Here is a 16,795-nt window from a genome sequence, read left to right as displayed (position 1 = left end):
TTTCCTTCTGAATGGATGCTACTATGACTAACTTGTCGACATCTTTTTGAACCTCTCAACAATAGCTTTCTTTTCAAAGAATGTAATAAATATTCAGCAACAAGTTTAAAAAAAGGAAATGTTAGAAAAATTAAATCTTTCTAGTTGTTTTCGGCGTTTAAACCGTCTTCTTTGTTTCCTTCCAACCAAAGGCCTTCAATAAATCAAATCTGGGAACTGGTCTAGTTTGACGCCTGCACGTGGGAAGTTTGGAGAGCAGATAATACGCGTAAGAGTTGCTCGAGGCGCAGCTGAGAGCATCTCTAGCTTCTTGAGCACTCTAAAAACTTTGCAAGGACTTCATATCTTGATAAAAGCACAGCTGACGAATAAAACAATTGGTTCTTATGTCAGCATGTGTTCATCGAGATATGAAGCACTCGGAAAGTTGAAGAGCATCTCTAGCTTCTTCTAGTTTTACCTGTGTACATTGAGTTATTAACATAATTCAAATGGCGTCTGTCACCGTAGGCTACAATGATCTGGCGGTTTTTTTCTTCATTTTGCTTCATCCTTGATCAAAATACGCCCGTGTAGATCCTACAAACGAAAAGAAAATGTGCATAACAGTTGCATATGGAGAAGCCTTGACTGTGCTCTGTTCTGTTGTAAAGCACGCAGAAAGAGGCTAAAGCACGAAAAAAGTGTGGGAAGAAACACGAAATAGTCGAATGTTTCTCCCCACTTCTCTCCGCGCAGTAGTTTCAACTTTCAAAACAAACTTTATTTCCAAAGCTAACAATAGTGTCGTCAGCATGCTCTATACTCTGATAAAGAACGCTACAACAAGCCAACCAGAATCTTTGTTTGGCTTTTCTAGACATCATAATTTCAATTGAAGGCAACGGTCTATGCACTAGTGTTTACAATAAACCTACAGATTCGTATAGTTACTTATTATATTCATCTTCGTATCCATCACACGTTAAGAATTCCTTTCCTTTTTTTTTACAGTTTCTCAGACCTCGTCACTTATCTAGTGACGACTCTGATTTTTCCGGAAAATCAGAGGCAAAATGCCAGCTTTTTGATAAACTTGGCTATCCTGTTTCTGGCGTTCAAGCGGGCCACCATCGCGCGCAACAAATTGATCGACAGTCAGCACTACAAACGGCTTAGAAGGAGAATACCAATCGCATTCCATTCACTCTCAAGCTATACTTCTCATCATTCCTCCTTTGTTCTGATTTGTTTGTGAATACTTAACTATATGTACTACACGAGTGTTAGCTTTGTTTGATTTTTATCACCGTACGTAAGCTTGCAATCCGAACTGAGCGTGAAAACCTTCAAAACTCGGACTGTTCATTTCATTTTCTCTTTGAGGATTTTTGTCTCTGTTCACTTTATAATAACATCAATTACGGCGCTTGGCACGTTTACAAACCTTTCTTTGGTTCTCCTATTGCTACTTTGCGGCTCGCTTGTTCCGAAATTTCATTTTAAATGAATGAAAAAAAGTTAGAGAGAAGTCCGGGAAATGGTCGGAGATAGTACTATTTGGCAGATGGTGTAACAGCTTTAGATCTGAGATGGATTGATGCTACTCTGGTTTAAAGATTTAATGAATATAACAGAGAAGTTATAATTCATAGACCCAAAGTTTCAACATTCCTGTCTACTGCCTTCATCAGGGGTGATCTAAACGCTGCAACAAGTGGTCCTTTTATACGCTCACTAATTAGCTGTTTTCTGACGAGGTGTAAATAGGCGTCAGGAAGTAAGCCGCCGTCATCACGATTTAAAGTTGATATGCCAGGCTTCCAAACAAAGGCGCTGGTGGTAACGTCGACTAGTGGCGATAATTTTAGACTTATCCCACCCAATCGTATGGTTGGTTAGGCATGTGTACTCTGATAAAGCTGAAATTTCTTTTTCGCAAAAGAAGACCGCTTTTTGATGCTCTTTCAAACGTGTACCAAACTGACGTTTGGTCTGTCCGAATGATATTCGTTATCACAGTCATTGCGCGGAATAGAAAAAAGGGCGACGGTTCTTTCAGTAACAGGCTCCTTAGGTTTGGCAAAAATATGCCCCAAAGTCTGAAAAGGTTTTTGAGCAACTTTAACGTCGTTGCTATTCAAAATTCTCTTGATGGGTTCCGTAACACCATGAATGTAGGGATAACAGCAGAACCAGTCACTGGTTCCCTCTCATCAGGAGTGGAACTAGTTGTAACTGGTTTTTGGCAGTTACGGAGAAAAGTTTTTGTGTAGCCATTCGCCTCTAGGACATGAGAAACATATTTCCTCTCTTCAGCCTTCGAATCGAGTGAAGATGGTAGACAGTCAGCCCTCCTGAGTAAAGTTTTGGCTACAGACTATTTATGGCAAATAGGGTGATAAGAATCGAAAGCGAGGTATTTGTCGGTGTGGGTAGGTTCACGATAGACACTTGTCTCTTAATTCCCCTGTTCCCATCTGTATACATTTAAATCAAGAAAGGGAAAATGCCTATCCTTTTCACGCTCAAGGGTAAATTGGATCGACGGCTCTACTAAATTCAAGTGCGATAGGAGGCGTTCCGCTTCATTTCTGGATACCGCGCAGAAATACCATCATCGACATATCGTTTCCAGAAAAAGGGTTTAACCGGTGAAGTGGCTAAAGCCCTTTGGTCCACGTCTTTCATTACCATATTGGCCATGACATCAGAGACGGGCGAACCCACAGCTACACCAAAAATCTTTTGATAGCAGGTGCCGCTGTATGCAAATTGTGTGGTTTTGAGGTAAAAAGACAGCAGATGAATGATATCCTCTATAGCAAAGAAGTTCTTTGTCCTAGGGAAACATCTTCTCTGAGTCACTCCTACGCAACCTTAACGGCAAGATCAAATGGGACTTTAGTGAAGAGCGAAAAAACGTCGAAAGATACTAATTCTTCACAAGCGTTAAGAGTTTTATCTCTTATGAATTATGTAAATTCGCAAGAATTTTTGTCAGTGTAATCAGTATTCCCAACAAGAGGCGACAAAATTCTCGCAAGATAACCAGAAATTGCATAAGTCGGAGGATTACCAAAAGAGACAATAGGTCTCAAAGGAATTCCCGGTTTAGGTAATTTAAGCTATAAAAACGTGGAAGATAGAAATAAACTTGTAACTTGCTTGCTTAATTGCTAATAACACATGCACAGATACCTAAGCGATAATATACTAAGTATTTCGCAATTAAAACGCGTCTTATGACTTACATGCTGAACTAATTTCTCCATCTAAGGAAAGGACTAACATGTAACCTGCCTGTACCAAGTCCAGACCTCTCAGTTATCGATGTCTAGATTCATATTAATAGAGATAGTAGTGCTGATAGTTTAAACGTTTTAAGAAGGAATTGTATGAAAAACGCTAAATATTTCGAAATATGAACATTTTACACATAAAATTAATAAAGTCTTCATATTTCGGAATGTTTAGCGTAGTAAATCGACCATACTTACAAAATTGTCTTTCAAGATCAAAATAAACGTTATTTTTCATGAAATTTTGTGGATTGTCACTCTTGTCGAATTTCAGCGTATAGAAACTTTTAGAAACTTAAAATTTCGAAAAAAAAAGTTATGTTTAACGTAGGAGTTTAGTTCATGGCAAAGAGGTTTTAAGTGCGGTGTCGGTAGGCACCGTACGCAGTAAACAGAAATAAATGTCAGATCTCAAAGCGAAGTTTAGTGCAAAAATAGGGACGGAGTGTCACGCAATCACTTTGTAAGCTATTTCACTCCTGGGACGTTAATCTTCGTTTTTCATTCTTCTTGCGGCTTCCCAAACTTGTTCAAGCGCTCCCAAACAAAACCGCCAGTAACGCACCTCGAATGCAAGAGCGCCGTCACAAATCCTCAAGAAAGCTCCAGTTAACACTTCAATAGAGTTTTGTTTCAGCGCAGCTCGCGGTTGCAAGCTGAATTCAACTTCAGGTGATGCTGAGAAAAATGTTCTTTCAAATAGCTCGGATGCGAAATCAAAATTTATAACCGTTTGAAAATGCAAAGGACAGAAAATATTCAAATAAAAAAAAGCGAAAATTCGCGTGTAACTGGATATAGCTTCCTTCTATTGCGTGACTGGTCTTTCGTGAGATGGTGCAATAATTCGTACCCACGCCTCACGCGGACTTTCGAGCCCTCTTAACTTTTCCTCTTTAGTCAATGTTTATTTATTTCGGAAGTAGTGTGTGCTTTAAAGGATTCCAAATAGGTATCGATGTTTTATTGATAGTATCATAAATTCTGATGGAAAATGTTAATAGTCCAGAGATTTCATTTACCAACCAGAGGAATGGCTTGCTAAACGACAGTTATCAATCCAACGAGAGAGTGCAGAACCCGGCGAGCTCACTTTGCACACTTCGTAACATATTTACTATCATTTCCATTTGTATTGTGTACTTTGTGGTGTTTGCAGCGTGTTCTGTGTATTCCCCATTCTTTCCCAGTGAGGTAAGCACTTGTATTTATTGATGAATGATATATACCAGAAGATGAGCAAATGAATGCTATTGTTAAAATAAAACTCAGTAAGTCACACAAATAATAACAAATTGTAATATCAACTGGGGGCTTGCTGCATACTGCCTTTCATCTGTCTCCTGGATAAGGAGTGTTGTTTCAAGGGGAGAGGGGTGAGGCAAGGCTATAGCAATAGGAGGAGCTTAGTGACAATTATCGTGCATAGTTACCCCAATCATCGATTATTGAATCTAGAGTCAATTAAGTAGAAAGATTGATTTTTGTGCCAGTTTCATTTTTTTATTTTGTTTCATAAGTTTGTGATTTATCATCTAATTTATTTTTCTATGTTGACTTAAAGGCTAGAGATAAAGGTGTTTCTGGAGCTGTAGTGGGTTTGATCTTAGGAACTTATTCGTTTGTGATTTTCATCTTTTCGCCATTTTGTGGAGTTCTTGTAAGTATTTGACTCTTAATGATATCCGTGATAGTTAAAATATTTGAACCGTTTTTTGTATATTGACCATTATTCCCTTTTTCAGATTCAGTATTTTATTTTAGTAATAATTTCTATGATAAACAACTTGATCACATTCAGATCTGAGTGAGGCTCAACATGGCAGAACCTGAAACAGTCTACTTTCATTTTAAGAGATTAATTTGCATGAAAGAAAATAGTCTATTATCAATGACAAGTCTTTATTTTGCATCCTGAACCCTTTATACACTAATGGTGACAAACATCCAAGTTCTCCCCACAGTAATACTGATGAGTCATTTGTTAAGATCATGAGAATAAAAGAAATGATCACCAACCTGAGAAGCTTTGTTTGATGAATTCTCCTTGTCTGTACCAAAGAAATGTAAAGAAAAGAGTTTGGAGAAAATAGATACTGACATTTGGGCGTAAAGGGACAATATGATGATTTATTAGAACCACATGGCCATAACTCAATTATACATAGTTTTCTCCTTGAATCAACAATTGAATTCCAAGCTTTTTCACAATCATTTACTGATGAGAAATTTTTATCAATTGCAGATAGCAAAATATGGCCCTAGGTTTGTTCTCTACTCAGGGCTTGTTCTTTGTGGGGGATCATTGGTTTTATTTGGGTGAGCCAAAACAATGGATTTAATATGTATGATTTTTTCAGTATTTAATTACACAATGAATCCTTGAGTTGTAAACCTTCTTTCTTTGCATTACTCTTATTCTTGAACCTGTATTGATATGTACAGCTCTCAGATTCAGCACTTGTCCAATCGCTTGATCAGCTGGGCAAGAATTAAGCTAGTAAATATGCTGAGTAATGTTATAGACAGTCAAGATGAAATGGTCTTGAAAGTTAACTCTGAAAAGATCTATTTGTAAAGGCAAAAAGTAAGAAGTTAAAAAGACCTTTCTCCTTTATGGCTTGAAGGCTTTTTAAACAAAGAGGTATCTATAATGGCTTTCGTATTTTTCAGATTTTGTGGCCTGATTGTAGATCAGGATGCATTTACAGCTCTTTGCTTTATGTTAAGAGCAACATCTGCCATTGGAGGGGCTGCAGCTGAAACCTCGGCATTGACCATCTTATTGGAAAAATTCCCAGATAATGTTGGAATGGTTTCAGTATGTGGGATTTTGTTTCTTGAATTCAAACTATGTTATTTAATATATACATTGTTGGCCTTAAAATGTGAATATTATATTGTCACATGCATGGTTATGATGTACTTTAAAGGGTAATTAAGATGAACTTTGAATTAGTTTATAAAAATATCTGTATCACAAAAATGTGGAGTTATTATATGGTATTGAGATGAACTTGTTTTGCAAAATATTTAAGGTTACTCTATAAACTCCCTGGAAAAAGACATCACTCAGGAGCCACTGTGTAGGGCTTGTCATGACATTCCCTGAGTGATGTATGTTTCAATGAGTTTAGAGCCACCTTAATCAAGTAACAAAATGCATGAAAATAGGATTTATTCATCAAAGTTACTACGTACCATTAATAATTTTAGCTTCTATAAAAAATAAAAGGAATAAATGGTAGTAAATAATTGGAATAAATGTTAGTTGAATAAGATTTAGCAGTGGTAGATTCAGAAGGTAACCTAATACAGATACTTCCATTTTGTTAAAATAAAATGATTGGAATTTAACTGAAGACTCAATTTTAACAGTGTTTGTAAATTGAAAATAAGTCTGCATTCATGTAGCAGGGACGTGTCAACTTATGCTCGATATTACTAGTGAGTGTCAAAGCTGTCAAGGTTGAATTCATTTTGATAATATCAAGTAAGGCCTAGAGCAAGTAAAAAAAACTGTGCTCAAGGGAGATGGTATATGTAATAAGAACGTCAGGCAAATTTCTCTTTTCCCCCTCTCCCTTCATGATTTGTTTCCCTCAGGCTTTCTTTTTATCTTGTTGGTTTACATCTTAGAGCACCTCTAAGACAAAAGTTTATTGTATTTTCTAGGGTCTGGTGGAGATATGTACTGGAGGTGCATTTTCCTTTGGTCCAGTTATGGGGGGAGTTCTTTACACGGTATGATCTTTACCTGAATTATTATTTTTGTAATATGTTATTATGAATATTATGTTAAAAGCATCATTGAATGTGTGAAATTCAACACGAAAGTCTTGTCAACATTATATTCTAAAACCATGGAGGTGGCACAGCCAAGTTGTTAGGGCACTAGACTTGTAATCTGGTGGTTCCAGGTTCAACTCCTTGGCTGTGCTGTATAAATAGCCAACTGGTCTGCTCCCACAAGTTGGGATTTTCAAACACTTTATGTTTATTTGGATTATTTGTTTCTTTCTGTGCCCATATGAGCATATGTAAATGAATATATGCACATTATAAGTATAACTTTTATTATTATTATAACTGCTAGTGGTTGTTGTTGTTTTTTTTAATTGCTATGCTCCTATTGGCCAGGGTCCAATACTTGTGTTGTTTAACTGAGACATTACCTCAACCCCCCACCCTCCCCCACACCACAGTGAGTTTGAATACTTAATTACCCCAGCTTTTGTTCACAGAGCATATCAAGGAAAGAATTAAAGGTATGGGTAACAAGGTAGTCTAAGGTGCAGGAAAGAAATGTCATCAATACTCTTTCATCTCAGTTGCTCTTGTTTCTAGGTTGGTGGTTTTAAACTTCCCTTCATTGTTATGGGTGGAACTATGATTGCTGTTATTCCAATTTTAGCCTTGACACTTGGCAAAGGTTTGATTTTCAGATTTTTTAACAATCTAATTCTTTAAATGATCAAAGTATCTCATTACCACAGATGTCATTTGACATGTGAGAGGGAGGTCAGGTTAAAAAAATTAGTCAGTCAAAGAGGGAGTGAGTGAGCTAGTCAATCAGTCAGTTAGTCAATCTGTCAGTTAGTCAGTTAGTCAGTCAGTCAATCCATCAGTCAGTTAGTTGTTAAGTCAATCAGTCAGTTAGACAGTTGGTCCATCAGTCAGTCAGTCAGCAAGTCATTAAGTCAGTTAGTCAATCAGTCAGTCAATCAGTCAATCAGTCAATCAGTCAGTCAGTCAATCAGTCAGTCAGTCAGTCAGTTAGTCAATCAGTCAGTCAATCAGTCAATCAATTAGTCAGTCAATCAGTCAGTCAATCAGTCAGTCAGTCAGTCAATCAGTCAGTCAATCAGTCAGTCAATCAGTCAGTCAGTCAATCAGTCAGTTAGTCAATCAGTCAGTCAGTCAGTCAGTCAGGCAATCAGTCAGTTAGTCAATCAGTCAGTCAATCAGTCAGTCAGTTAGTCAATCAGTCAGTCAATCAGTCAATCAGTCAATCAATCAGTCAGTCAATCAGTCAGTCAATCAGTCAATCATAAAGGGGTAAGTTTCTAAAGAAACTGTGGTGCTGCGTCGGTGGGAGAGTATAGCAGGTAATTAATGTTAACAACTGGGTTGAAAACGTAAATTAGCCACCGTAAAGGGTAAAAAAGCTATAGCAGGTAATTAGTGTTAACAACTGGGTTGAAAACGTAAATTAGCCACCGTAAAGGGTAAAAAAGCTAATAGCTAATTTTACCCTTTACGGTGGCTAATTTACGTTTTCAACCCAGTTGTTAACACTAATTACCTGCAATCAGTCAATCAGTCAGTCAATCAGTCAGTCAGTTAGTCAATCAGTCAGTCAATCAGTCAGTCAATCAGTCAATCAGTCAATCAATCAGTCAGTCAATCAGTCAGTCAATCAGTCAGTCAGTCAGTGAGTCAGTTAGTTGATCAGTCAGTCAGTCAGTTTGTCTTTTAGTCAGTCAGTCAATCAGTCAATCAAACATCCTGTAATGAGTTTAGTGTCGTTTTGAGCCACATTTGTCCATTTCTGAGAAGTTGCTATCGAAATATTTCATATTAAATTAAATTAAATACATTTATATAGTGCCATCTTCCATTAATTGTCCATGGCGCTTTACAATACTCTAAAAACCGTAAAAATTGAAATCCTAAGAATTAAATGCAACATAACTACAAGTAAAAACTACAAATCAAATGCACGCTTAAAAGATAAGTCTTAAGATTAGCCTTAAAAACTGCCTCTGATGATAAAAGCCTGATCTTGAGTGGTAGTTTATTCCAGAGCCTTGGTGCCGCCACGGAAAAAGCCCTTTCACCATACGTTTTAAGATTCGCTCTAGGCTCATCAAGCTGTTGTTTGAAGATCTTAGTGTGCGACGGGAGTCATTATACTGCAATAGGTCTTTAATGTAATCTGGGGCCAGTCCATTCAGAGCTTTTTAAGTCAGCAGCAATATTTTAAAAACTATCCTATAATGAACTGGCAGCCAATGTAAGCTCCTTAGTATTGGTGTGATATGTTCCTGCCTTCTAGTCAAGGTAACAAGGCGAGCTGCTGAGTTCTGTAAAAGCTGAAGTCTATTAATCAGATACTTTGGGAGACCATACAGTAGGGCATTACAATAGTCCAAACGCGATGTTATGTAAGCGTGAATATGTTATTTTTATTTAAAAACTTCATACCAGGAGACAAGAAAAACGATGACAAGGAATCAACATCCACGTCAAAAGTGCTAAAAATTCCAACTGCACTCATGCTATGTAAGTACAAGACTAGACGTAACATTTGGCCCATTATTTCTGGAAATGGGTAATAAACAGTTCATATTACGGGGTAATGTGATTGCTGGTGCACCCTAGGTTGAGGGTGACCAGAATACTTCTTTGGCAGAAAATTTTTGTGATGCCACGCCTGTCTCAAAATAGGTACCTTTTAAAATAAGGCAGGATCAGCGATTGAAAAGGGCAGGGGCCATTTTTAAGGTACAGTTTTAAAGAATAAGAGTTGTTACAATTGTTTAAGAGTTACCGAAATGAGATTGGTCTCTAATAAATTTTTCCTGCCATTTTATTCCAGCTGTCTGCTTTATTATCTGTGGTTTGTCATTTTCTTACCTTGAGCCTATCTTGGGCCCGCACTTAAAGCAGGTACAACTACGACTTTTACATAAATAATTATGTCAGGTGTTTTTGAGGTAACAGCTAATGCTTCATTCTGTCACAGAACATGCTTTGTCGGCTGGACGGATTGATAAAACTCTGGCCAATCTTTGAAAGGCAAACCTGGGCGCGAGAATCTTATAACGCAGCACCTTGATCAAGGACGATTCATTAGTGAATGTGGAAAATACTCCAGGATTTCGTTAGATCTGTTTATTTTTCTTTTGTGATCCAGTAAACTCACGCCAACCATTTGGAGGCAGAACTAAAACTTATTACGACTTGGTCCTTGTCGTTTCCCCGCCCTTCACAAAGGTTCCTTTGTATTTTCAATTCCTTATTAGCTCCGTGTAATTTTCTTTTTTTCCTGATTTGGAATTGTGACTATTTTGGTTTCCGTTATGTGACATTCAATCGAATTTAGCTTGCGACCAGGCCCTCATTATTAGCGCTGCAGGACGCACCTTTCTCTGCAGGCGGGAAGATTGGAGACGAGTCGGGGAGAGGTTTGCTGGGATCTGGCAGACCTCAAACATACCGCTGGCCGGCTTGCTTTTCCAAAGAACTCAGACTTTATCGCGGGCTAAGAAACGCTCGTGTTCCTTTTGGAAAAATTGAGTTCGCCAAACTCTTAGATTCGTCTGTCTTAAAAGCTGAACTTAATTGTCCATTTTGTAAGGTTTTCAATGGATGGAATCTATTCACTTCACAGATGGATCAAAATCCAACACAGATTGGTCTTGCTTTTCTTTATTGGTCTGGGACTTACGCCCTGCTAGCACCAGTAGTCGGCTGCATAGGAGATAAAACGGTAAGTTTTCTCTTTGGCATAGTAACAAAGACTTCTTTTTGTGAATTTTTTTGTGATAGGTGGGGGCAGGGCGGGGTTTCCAGTGCGTTATGGAGTGCGTAAGGAAATGTTCAAACTTAGGCTCACGAGATTAATCTTGGTGACCAACAGGGTACAATTCTACTCATCGAAAGTGTCTTTCTGAGGGATTAGGGAATGGGGTGTAGTGCATGAAATGGATCGTAAACATTAAAGAGTGTTGTGGGAAAATAGTAACTTTTGGCGATGTCCAGCTGTGAAGTGTCTTTCCAAATATTTTCTGCTTCGATATTTGTAGGTCCTCTAAAGACGAAAGTTACTATTTATACCTCCGATTTACCGTTAATTCAATTGTCAACTTGAGTCGTCACCTCAGAGAAAAAGTCATGCGCTCTGCCAGCTGTGTTGTTTACAACTCGTGTCACCAGCCTTTCTTCGCGTGATTTGGTGTGCTATGAGTTAAAAATAAAAGCATGATTTTGATGCAATTCCATGTTTCTTAACAAATCTCTTCACAGAAATGTTATCGAACGATGATAATTGTAGGTTTTATTGGTTTTGTCATTGGACATCTGTTGCTGGGACCTGCTCCATTTCTTACGTTTTTACCAGCTAAGTATGTGTACTGATCATTCTGCATATTATTATAATCATGTTGGCTAAAAGTGCTAGTTAAGAAAGCTGAAATTTTAAGCGAATGCAGCAGATAAGCCTGTCAAAGTTTCAGGCGTGGACGGAATTCAAACCCGTGTCTTTCTGGCCCAAGAACTCAAGATAGTGACCAGGCCAGAGGTCTCGAACCCAGACCCTCGACCCGTGGTCGAGCACGCTATCAATTAACCCACAACGTTATATAAACCAAACACCAAGTTCATACATATTTACTTATCAGTGATGTCCTCAAGGGAGGGTATAGGTAGGCTAACAAAATGTTGATCAGAGCCGTGAGCCATCTTGTTTAGCAATTCTGCGGGTCTCCCTGTATGAAGACCCAATGGTCTATGAGAAAAAAGGGTTGGTTCTCATTTTACTGCATACGTAGCAAACTGTGTTAAATTTTTTTTCTATCCACTAAAGTAAATACTGTGTCCTAAACAATGTTAAAGAGCCAAAACAACCTTTATTACCTCGACATTTTGGAAAGGGTCTGTGTTCAGGAATTAAGAAAAAGATATAAATAACTCGTCAGAGGTGAATGTCTAAAGCTCGCACTACTTTACACTAAACTCAAAGGTATTGGAAATATGTCAACAAAATTAATAAACCGAGAAAATTCTGGTGACCGGTTTAAGCTTTCCAAAAGTAATCCGTATCTTTAGCAATTTGTACATTTTCAAAAACTTCAGAGGTCAATGAACCTGCGATCCGACACATTTGTGGTTGTGATTATCAAGTTTCACGGTTATCTCCAGAACTGAGGTTCAGTCACCTTTGAGAAATGTTATGTTATATTAATGATAAAACTTCTTCGATCCCGCTATTCTTGCAGGACGATTTGGCTGGTTATTCTTTCAATGTTCCTTTATGGAATTTCTGGTGCACTTGGTTTTGTACCCATCATGCCTGAGCTTATTAAAACTTTAAGGTAAGCACCAATATATGTTTTAGTAAATACAACAACCAATGCAAGGGGGGCGCAAAAGGAGTGTTACTAATTTAACAGCAATGCACAAAGCTATACTTCATCTTTAAGTGTTAGCTTTGATACTCATATTCGCGACCTTAATACTCTAACCTCAAAGAGTGGCCAGCATCTAATTTCTCCTCTGAATCAAACATTAAGGTCATGAAGGTAAAGGAAATGATCGGCAAGTTCTTCTAGTCAGTACCGTAACGAATGTATACAGAACAGTATGTGGAATATGAATACAGACTTTAGGGTATAAAGGTTTAAAGAGTATGAAAACCCTAAGAACGTACATTTTCTGTTCACTTAGCTGTTTAGTAAATATATAAAGTACAGCAAAGGTATAATTTGTCCATTTTCACCCTGTGAAAGCTCTTCCAAATTCGAAACATTCGCCATCTTTCCTGTGACGTCACGGGTAGAACCTCTCGATTCTGAAGGTCAAAAGCTGCGATTTAAAATCAAGTGAGAAATGCATAAGTCTCCTTCGCAGCCGCTGTTTGCCGGTCTGTTAACGATTTTCGTACGTACAATAAATAAATAAATAAATATTTGTGACGAATTTCCCAGGCAAATATACAGCTATGATAGGTGGGAATATGTTTGGTGACTTAATAAATTACAACCACGAGAACTCTGACTACAAGAGATGATGATTTCGGCTTTCCAATGTCACTTATGCGTCGGTATCTGGTTTTTTTTTTTTGTGTGTGTGTGTGTGTGTGTGTGAGTGATTTTGTGTGTGTATGCTTTGCATTTGAACTGTTAAATTGGTGTAATCAAGTCCTCTTCTTTTCCTGTCTATTTGTGAACCTTTGTAATTATTTTTTACGAGTACAGCGACTCCCGATAACTCGAACCTTCAAGATAAACTAAAAAGAGAGTCCTTTATTTTTTTCTGGAGGGTTCGAGTTATCTAGAGTAAAGTCGCGATAAATGAGTGGCGGATTTTCAGAGAAATTGGTTTTGGTTCGAGTTAGCGAGAAGTTCGAATTGGCGAGTGTTGAGTTATTGGAAGTCAACTTTATTGATTTATTGATTGATTCTTATAATCATATTTGTGTACTTGCTTGTTGCTTCTTTTTCCCTTGCAGGGTAAATGGAATGCCCGATAATTCATCCACAAACGCGCTTGTGTCAAGTATTTTTAGTTCTATGTACTATTTAGGGTATGTGCACTTTTTTACTGATTCTTTATCTCTTTTGTTTTAATTGCTGAAGCAGCAAGGATATAAGGGAGGGCAGACGCTAACATCCACTCTTAAAGCGGATCATGCATATTTTTTCAACTCCTTCTTTACAGAGCAACAATTGGGCCCATTCTGGCTGGAGTATTAGATGAACATTTTGGATTTGAGTGGGCCATGAGTGTAAGTGTTTTTTCATCATTAGAGGCATTTGATCTACGCTACGAAACTTGATATTATAAAGAGTTTAGGGATAAGTCAGTATTTATCGACTGGGGCGGTGGGGTGGTAATGGAGGATTTTGGTGGGGATCACATGGTTTTCAAAGGAAACAGATAGGAGATCAGTCGTCGCCAGGCGACTGCCAAATAAATACTATTGAGGGGGGGATCGTAGGAATATTTCAAATATTTTAGCATGTTTTAACGTGACACCAAAATCTTTAATCCCCCCTCCCCTCCCCCCCTTCCCTTCCTCCTCTCCCAGGTGATAAACAATGACCTTTGCCTTAACAGAAATAACCATTCACATAACAAGGACTTTTTCTCGGTTTTTTACTTTTATGCAGGTAGCAGCTTTCATCTCCTTTTTTCAAGTGGGTACACTGAAAATTTTACTTTCCAATGATTTGTTTACTATATCTTCCACTGATTAGTTCTGTCATACTTTAACTTAAAGAAGATAGTTTTTTTTCGAAAAGAAGATTTTTTGTCTGTTAGGTTTTGTTCTTCAAGTTTAAGAAATATTTTTCTGTTAATATCTTCATTTCTGTTCTGTTTTTTTTTTTTTTTTTTATTTTCATATTAGGTCGTGCTGATTTGTTTTTTCACGTTGCGTGAAAATTTATCTCAAAGGTCAGTAGTCAAGTCGATAACGGTAGCACCAGTTGTTTTTGTAAAAAGCACCTTGCGAGTAACCTCTTTTTTGGCATAATCAGGAAGGAAAGTAACTGAGGTCGACTAGAACTAAAATACTTTGTTATTTGTTTTGTTGTAATGACCCATTTTGGCTTGACTTGCATGCACGAGGACAGAAACAAATTTTAGATTTCTTGTAAGCTTGTCTCATGGTCTTTAAGAGAAACCAGATCAACGATTTCCACGACTGCTCATGCAAACAGAGCGCTGAAATACAGTTTGTCAGGTAGATTTTTTCGAAATCCTATTGGAATTAATTCGTAATCAGCCTCTTGAAAAACACCAGGTTGCCTGAGTAATGAAATCCAGATTAAGCGAACGCAACGACCCTATTTTACCAACGTATTAGAAGTGACCAATCACAATTGACTAAGACCTGCTTCTTGAGTCTTCCAGCCAATAGCAAAATAGTAATTAACCAATCAGTTTTCCGAAAGGAAACTGGCTTATAGCATTCGACTTAAAATAACTCATCGGTTGATTGATGAGTTTCACTGGTGTTTTCGAAAGGGAGTACCTTCAACCCAACTATTAACCTGCGCGATTGAACAACTTTATTTTTTTTTTTAATTCGTAGGGAAAATTCTGACCCATCAGAGAGGGAACCTCTCACTCTTGACAAATGAAATGTGGTCAAGCTTTGCATTAATATGAAGAATTAGCCAATATTATAAAATAGTTTGTAAGTAAGTTAACGTTTGCAATAGAATAAGAGAGATGGTAAATGGTAGCACGGAAAAGAAATAGAGAAAGAAGTTTTTCGTCTTGTCACGAGCGTAAGACAAAGAAAAGATTCCAAGTCCATGAGGAATCGAACCTCAGACCTTCGGATGCCAGAGCGTCGGAGCGCGGAATCCAAAGGTCTGAGATTCGATTCCTCGTGGGGACTAAAAAATTTCCTCATAGAGACTCAAAAATCATCTTTCTCTAATTTAATGTTATCGTTCATATAATAAACCAAAAGCTGTAAACAACACAGGCTAAAACCTTCTTGAAACACCAAAAAAGAATCTGGAATGACCTGAAAAACATGAAAATCTTAAAACTTGCGGGCAAACTGGACGGGAACTTTGCAGTCAATCGCTGAGGAAAATTTTCATAAGCATTTAACAACATTTATTTAACACTTATATAGCGCTTATCCGCATGCGTTCTAAGCGCTTTACATCCATTGTATTACAGTAGGACTTAGAAATATAAAAACAAAAGATTAAGTTATCTAATTTAGATTAAAAGCGCATTTAAAAAGGTGTGTTTTCAGTTTAGATTTTAAAATATTCAAACTGGGCGAAGACTTGACTTCTAAAGGTAAGGAGTTCCATAAAAAGGGAGCAGCTACTGTAAAAGTTCTAAAACCATAAGACTTAAGGTTCCATTTGTTTTGTTTTAAAAGAAATGCAGAAGACGAACGAACAACATTTAACAACATTTAACACTGTACTACTTAAGTAATAAACCGCTCTTTCTAATAGTTTGCTGGGTAATAAACCACCGCGGAACCGTTGGGAAAACTCCAGAAAGGGTTGTAAACCACGAGCCGGAGATGAGTGGCTTTCAAACTTTTCGGTTTGATTATTTAAACAAAGTTTAACTGTTGTTTGAAAAAACCGGAGTTCTAAGCCATCTTCAATTTAGCTGAACCTTTCATTGGAGCATTTAATTTTGTAAGCAGTTTCAAGAGGGCCGAAATTAACAGTCGACGGACATTGATTTAATTAAATCAACCATCATACGGATAGGTTTGTGTCAGAGTTCTTTTAAATAACCGGCCCCTCCATTTGAAATCTTGAATTTAAGCTTTCATGGAGTTCTCGTCAAAATTTTCCCCAGAAAGTGCTAAAAACGCTTAAATTTAGAAAAAAAACTATCAAATGAAAGGTGAAATCGCGGAAAGTAAATAAAAACCTTTTCTTTCTTGGTGAGAAGCTTGAGGAACTTTAGCCGGGAGATACTGAAGTTCTTTCATTTTTAACACGTAGCGAGAAATAAAGGCTTAAAGTGGCACAACCAGTCAGTTAAACTGCATTTTAAATAGGAAATTTGAAAAATGTCAGAATACTAAAAACTTTCTCGTTGTTTTCGGCATCCAAACTGACTTCTTTGTTTCCTTTGAACCAAAGGCCTTCAGTAAATCAAAGGTGGAAATTGGTCCCGTGTGGCGCCTCAAGCAACTCAAGCTTCTTGAGTTCTCTTTAAAATTTCTAAGTGATTCATATCTTGTTAAATGCACAGCTGACAAAAAACATTTGGTTCATATGTCAGCGTTCGTT

General features: G+C 37.5%; 1 protein-coding gene across 4 annotated transcripts; it reads left to right on the top strand.

Moving 5' to 3' along the window:
• Positions 1-4,076: 4,076 nt before the first annotated feature.
• LOC113682831 (MFS-type transporter SLC18B1) lies at positions 4,077-16,261 on the top strand. Of its 4 annotated transcripts, none has more exons than XM_089205629.1 (16): positions 4,077-4,475; positions 4,846-4,945; positions 5,531-5,600; positions 5,955-6,102; positions 6,957-7,025; positions 7,629-7,713; positions 9,492-9,566; positions 9,883-9,953; positions 10,678-10,776; positions 11,313-11,410; positions 12,284-12,379; positions 13,516-13,590; positions 13,725-13,791; positions 14,177-14,203; positions 14,416-14,462; positions 15,103-16,261. In XM_089205629.1, exons 1-16 carry the CDS (start codon positions 4,269-4,271, stop codon positions 15,149-15,151), a joined length of 1,383 nt encoding a protein of 460 aa, XP_089061755.1. In that variant the 5' UTR covers positions 4,077-4,268; the 3' UTR covers positions 15,152-16,261. The 4 variants fall into 4 exon arrangements, with proteins under 4 accessions (XP_089061755.1, XP_089061753.1, XP_089061754.1 ...); XM_089205627.1 differs by having other exon boundaries at positions 4,143-4,475; positions 10,645-10,776; XM_089205628.1 differs by having other exon boundaries at positions 4,144-4,475; positions 4,846-4,941; positions 5,527-5,600.
• The last annotated feature ends 534 nt before the right edge of the window (positions 16,262-16,795 follow it).

This window comes from Pocillopora damicornis, chromosome 4 (assembly GCF_964200805.1).
Source record: "Pocillopora damicornis chromosome 4, jaPocDami1.2, whole genome shotgun sequence".
NCBI lineage: Eukaryota > Metazoa > Cnidaria > Anthozoa > Scleractinia > Pocilloporidae > Pocillopora > Pocillopora damicornis.
The sequence above is the reverse complement of the archived record's forward strand: the minus strand, read 5'-3'. Positions and strand labels throughout refer to the sequence as shown.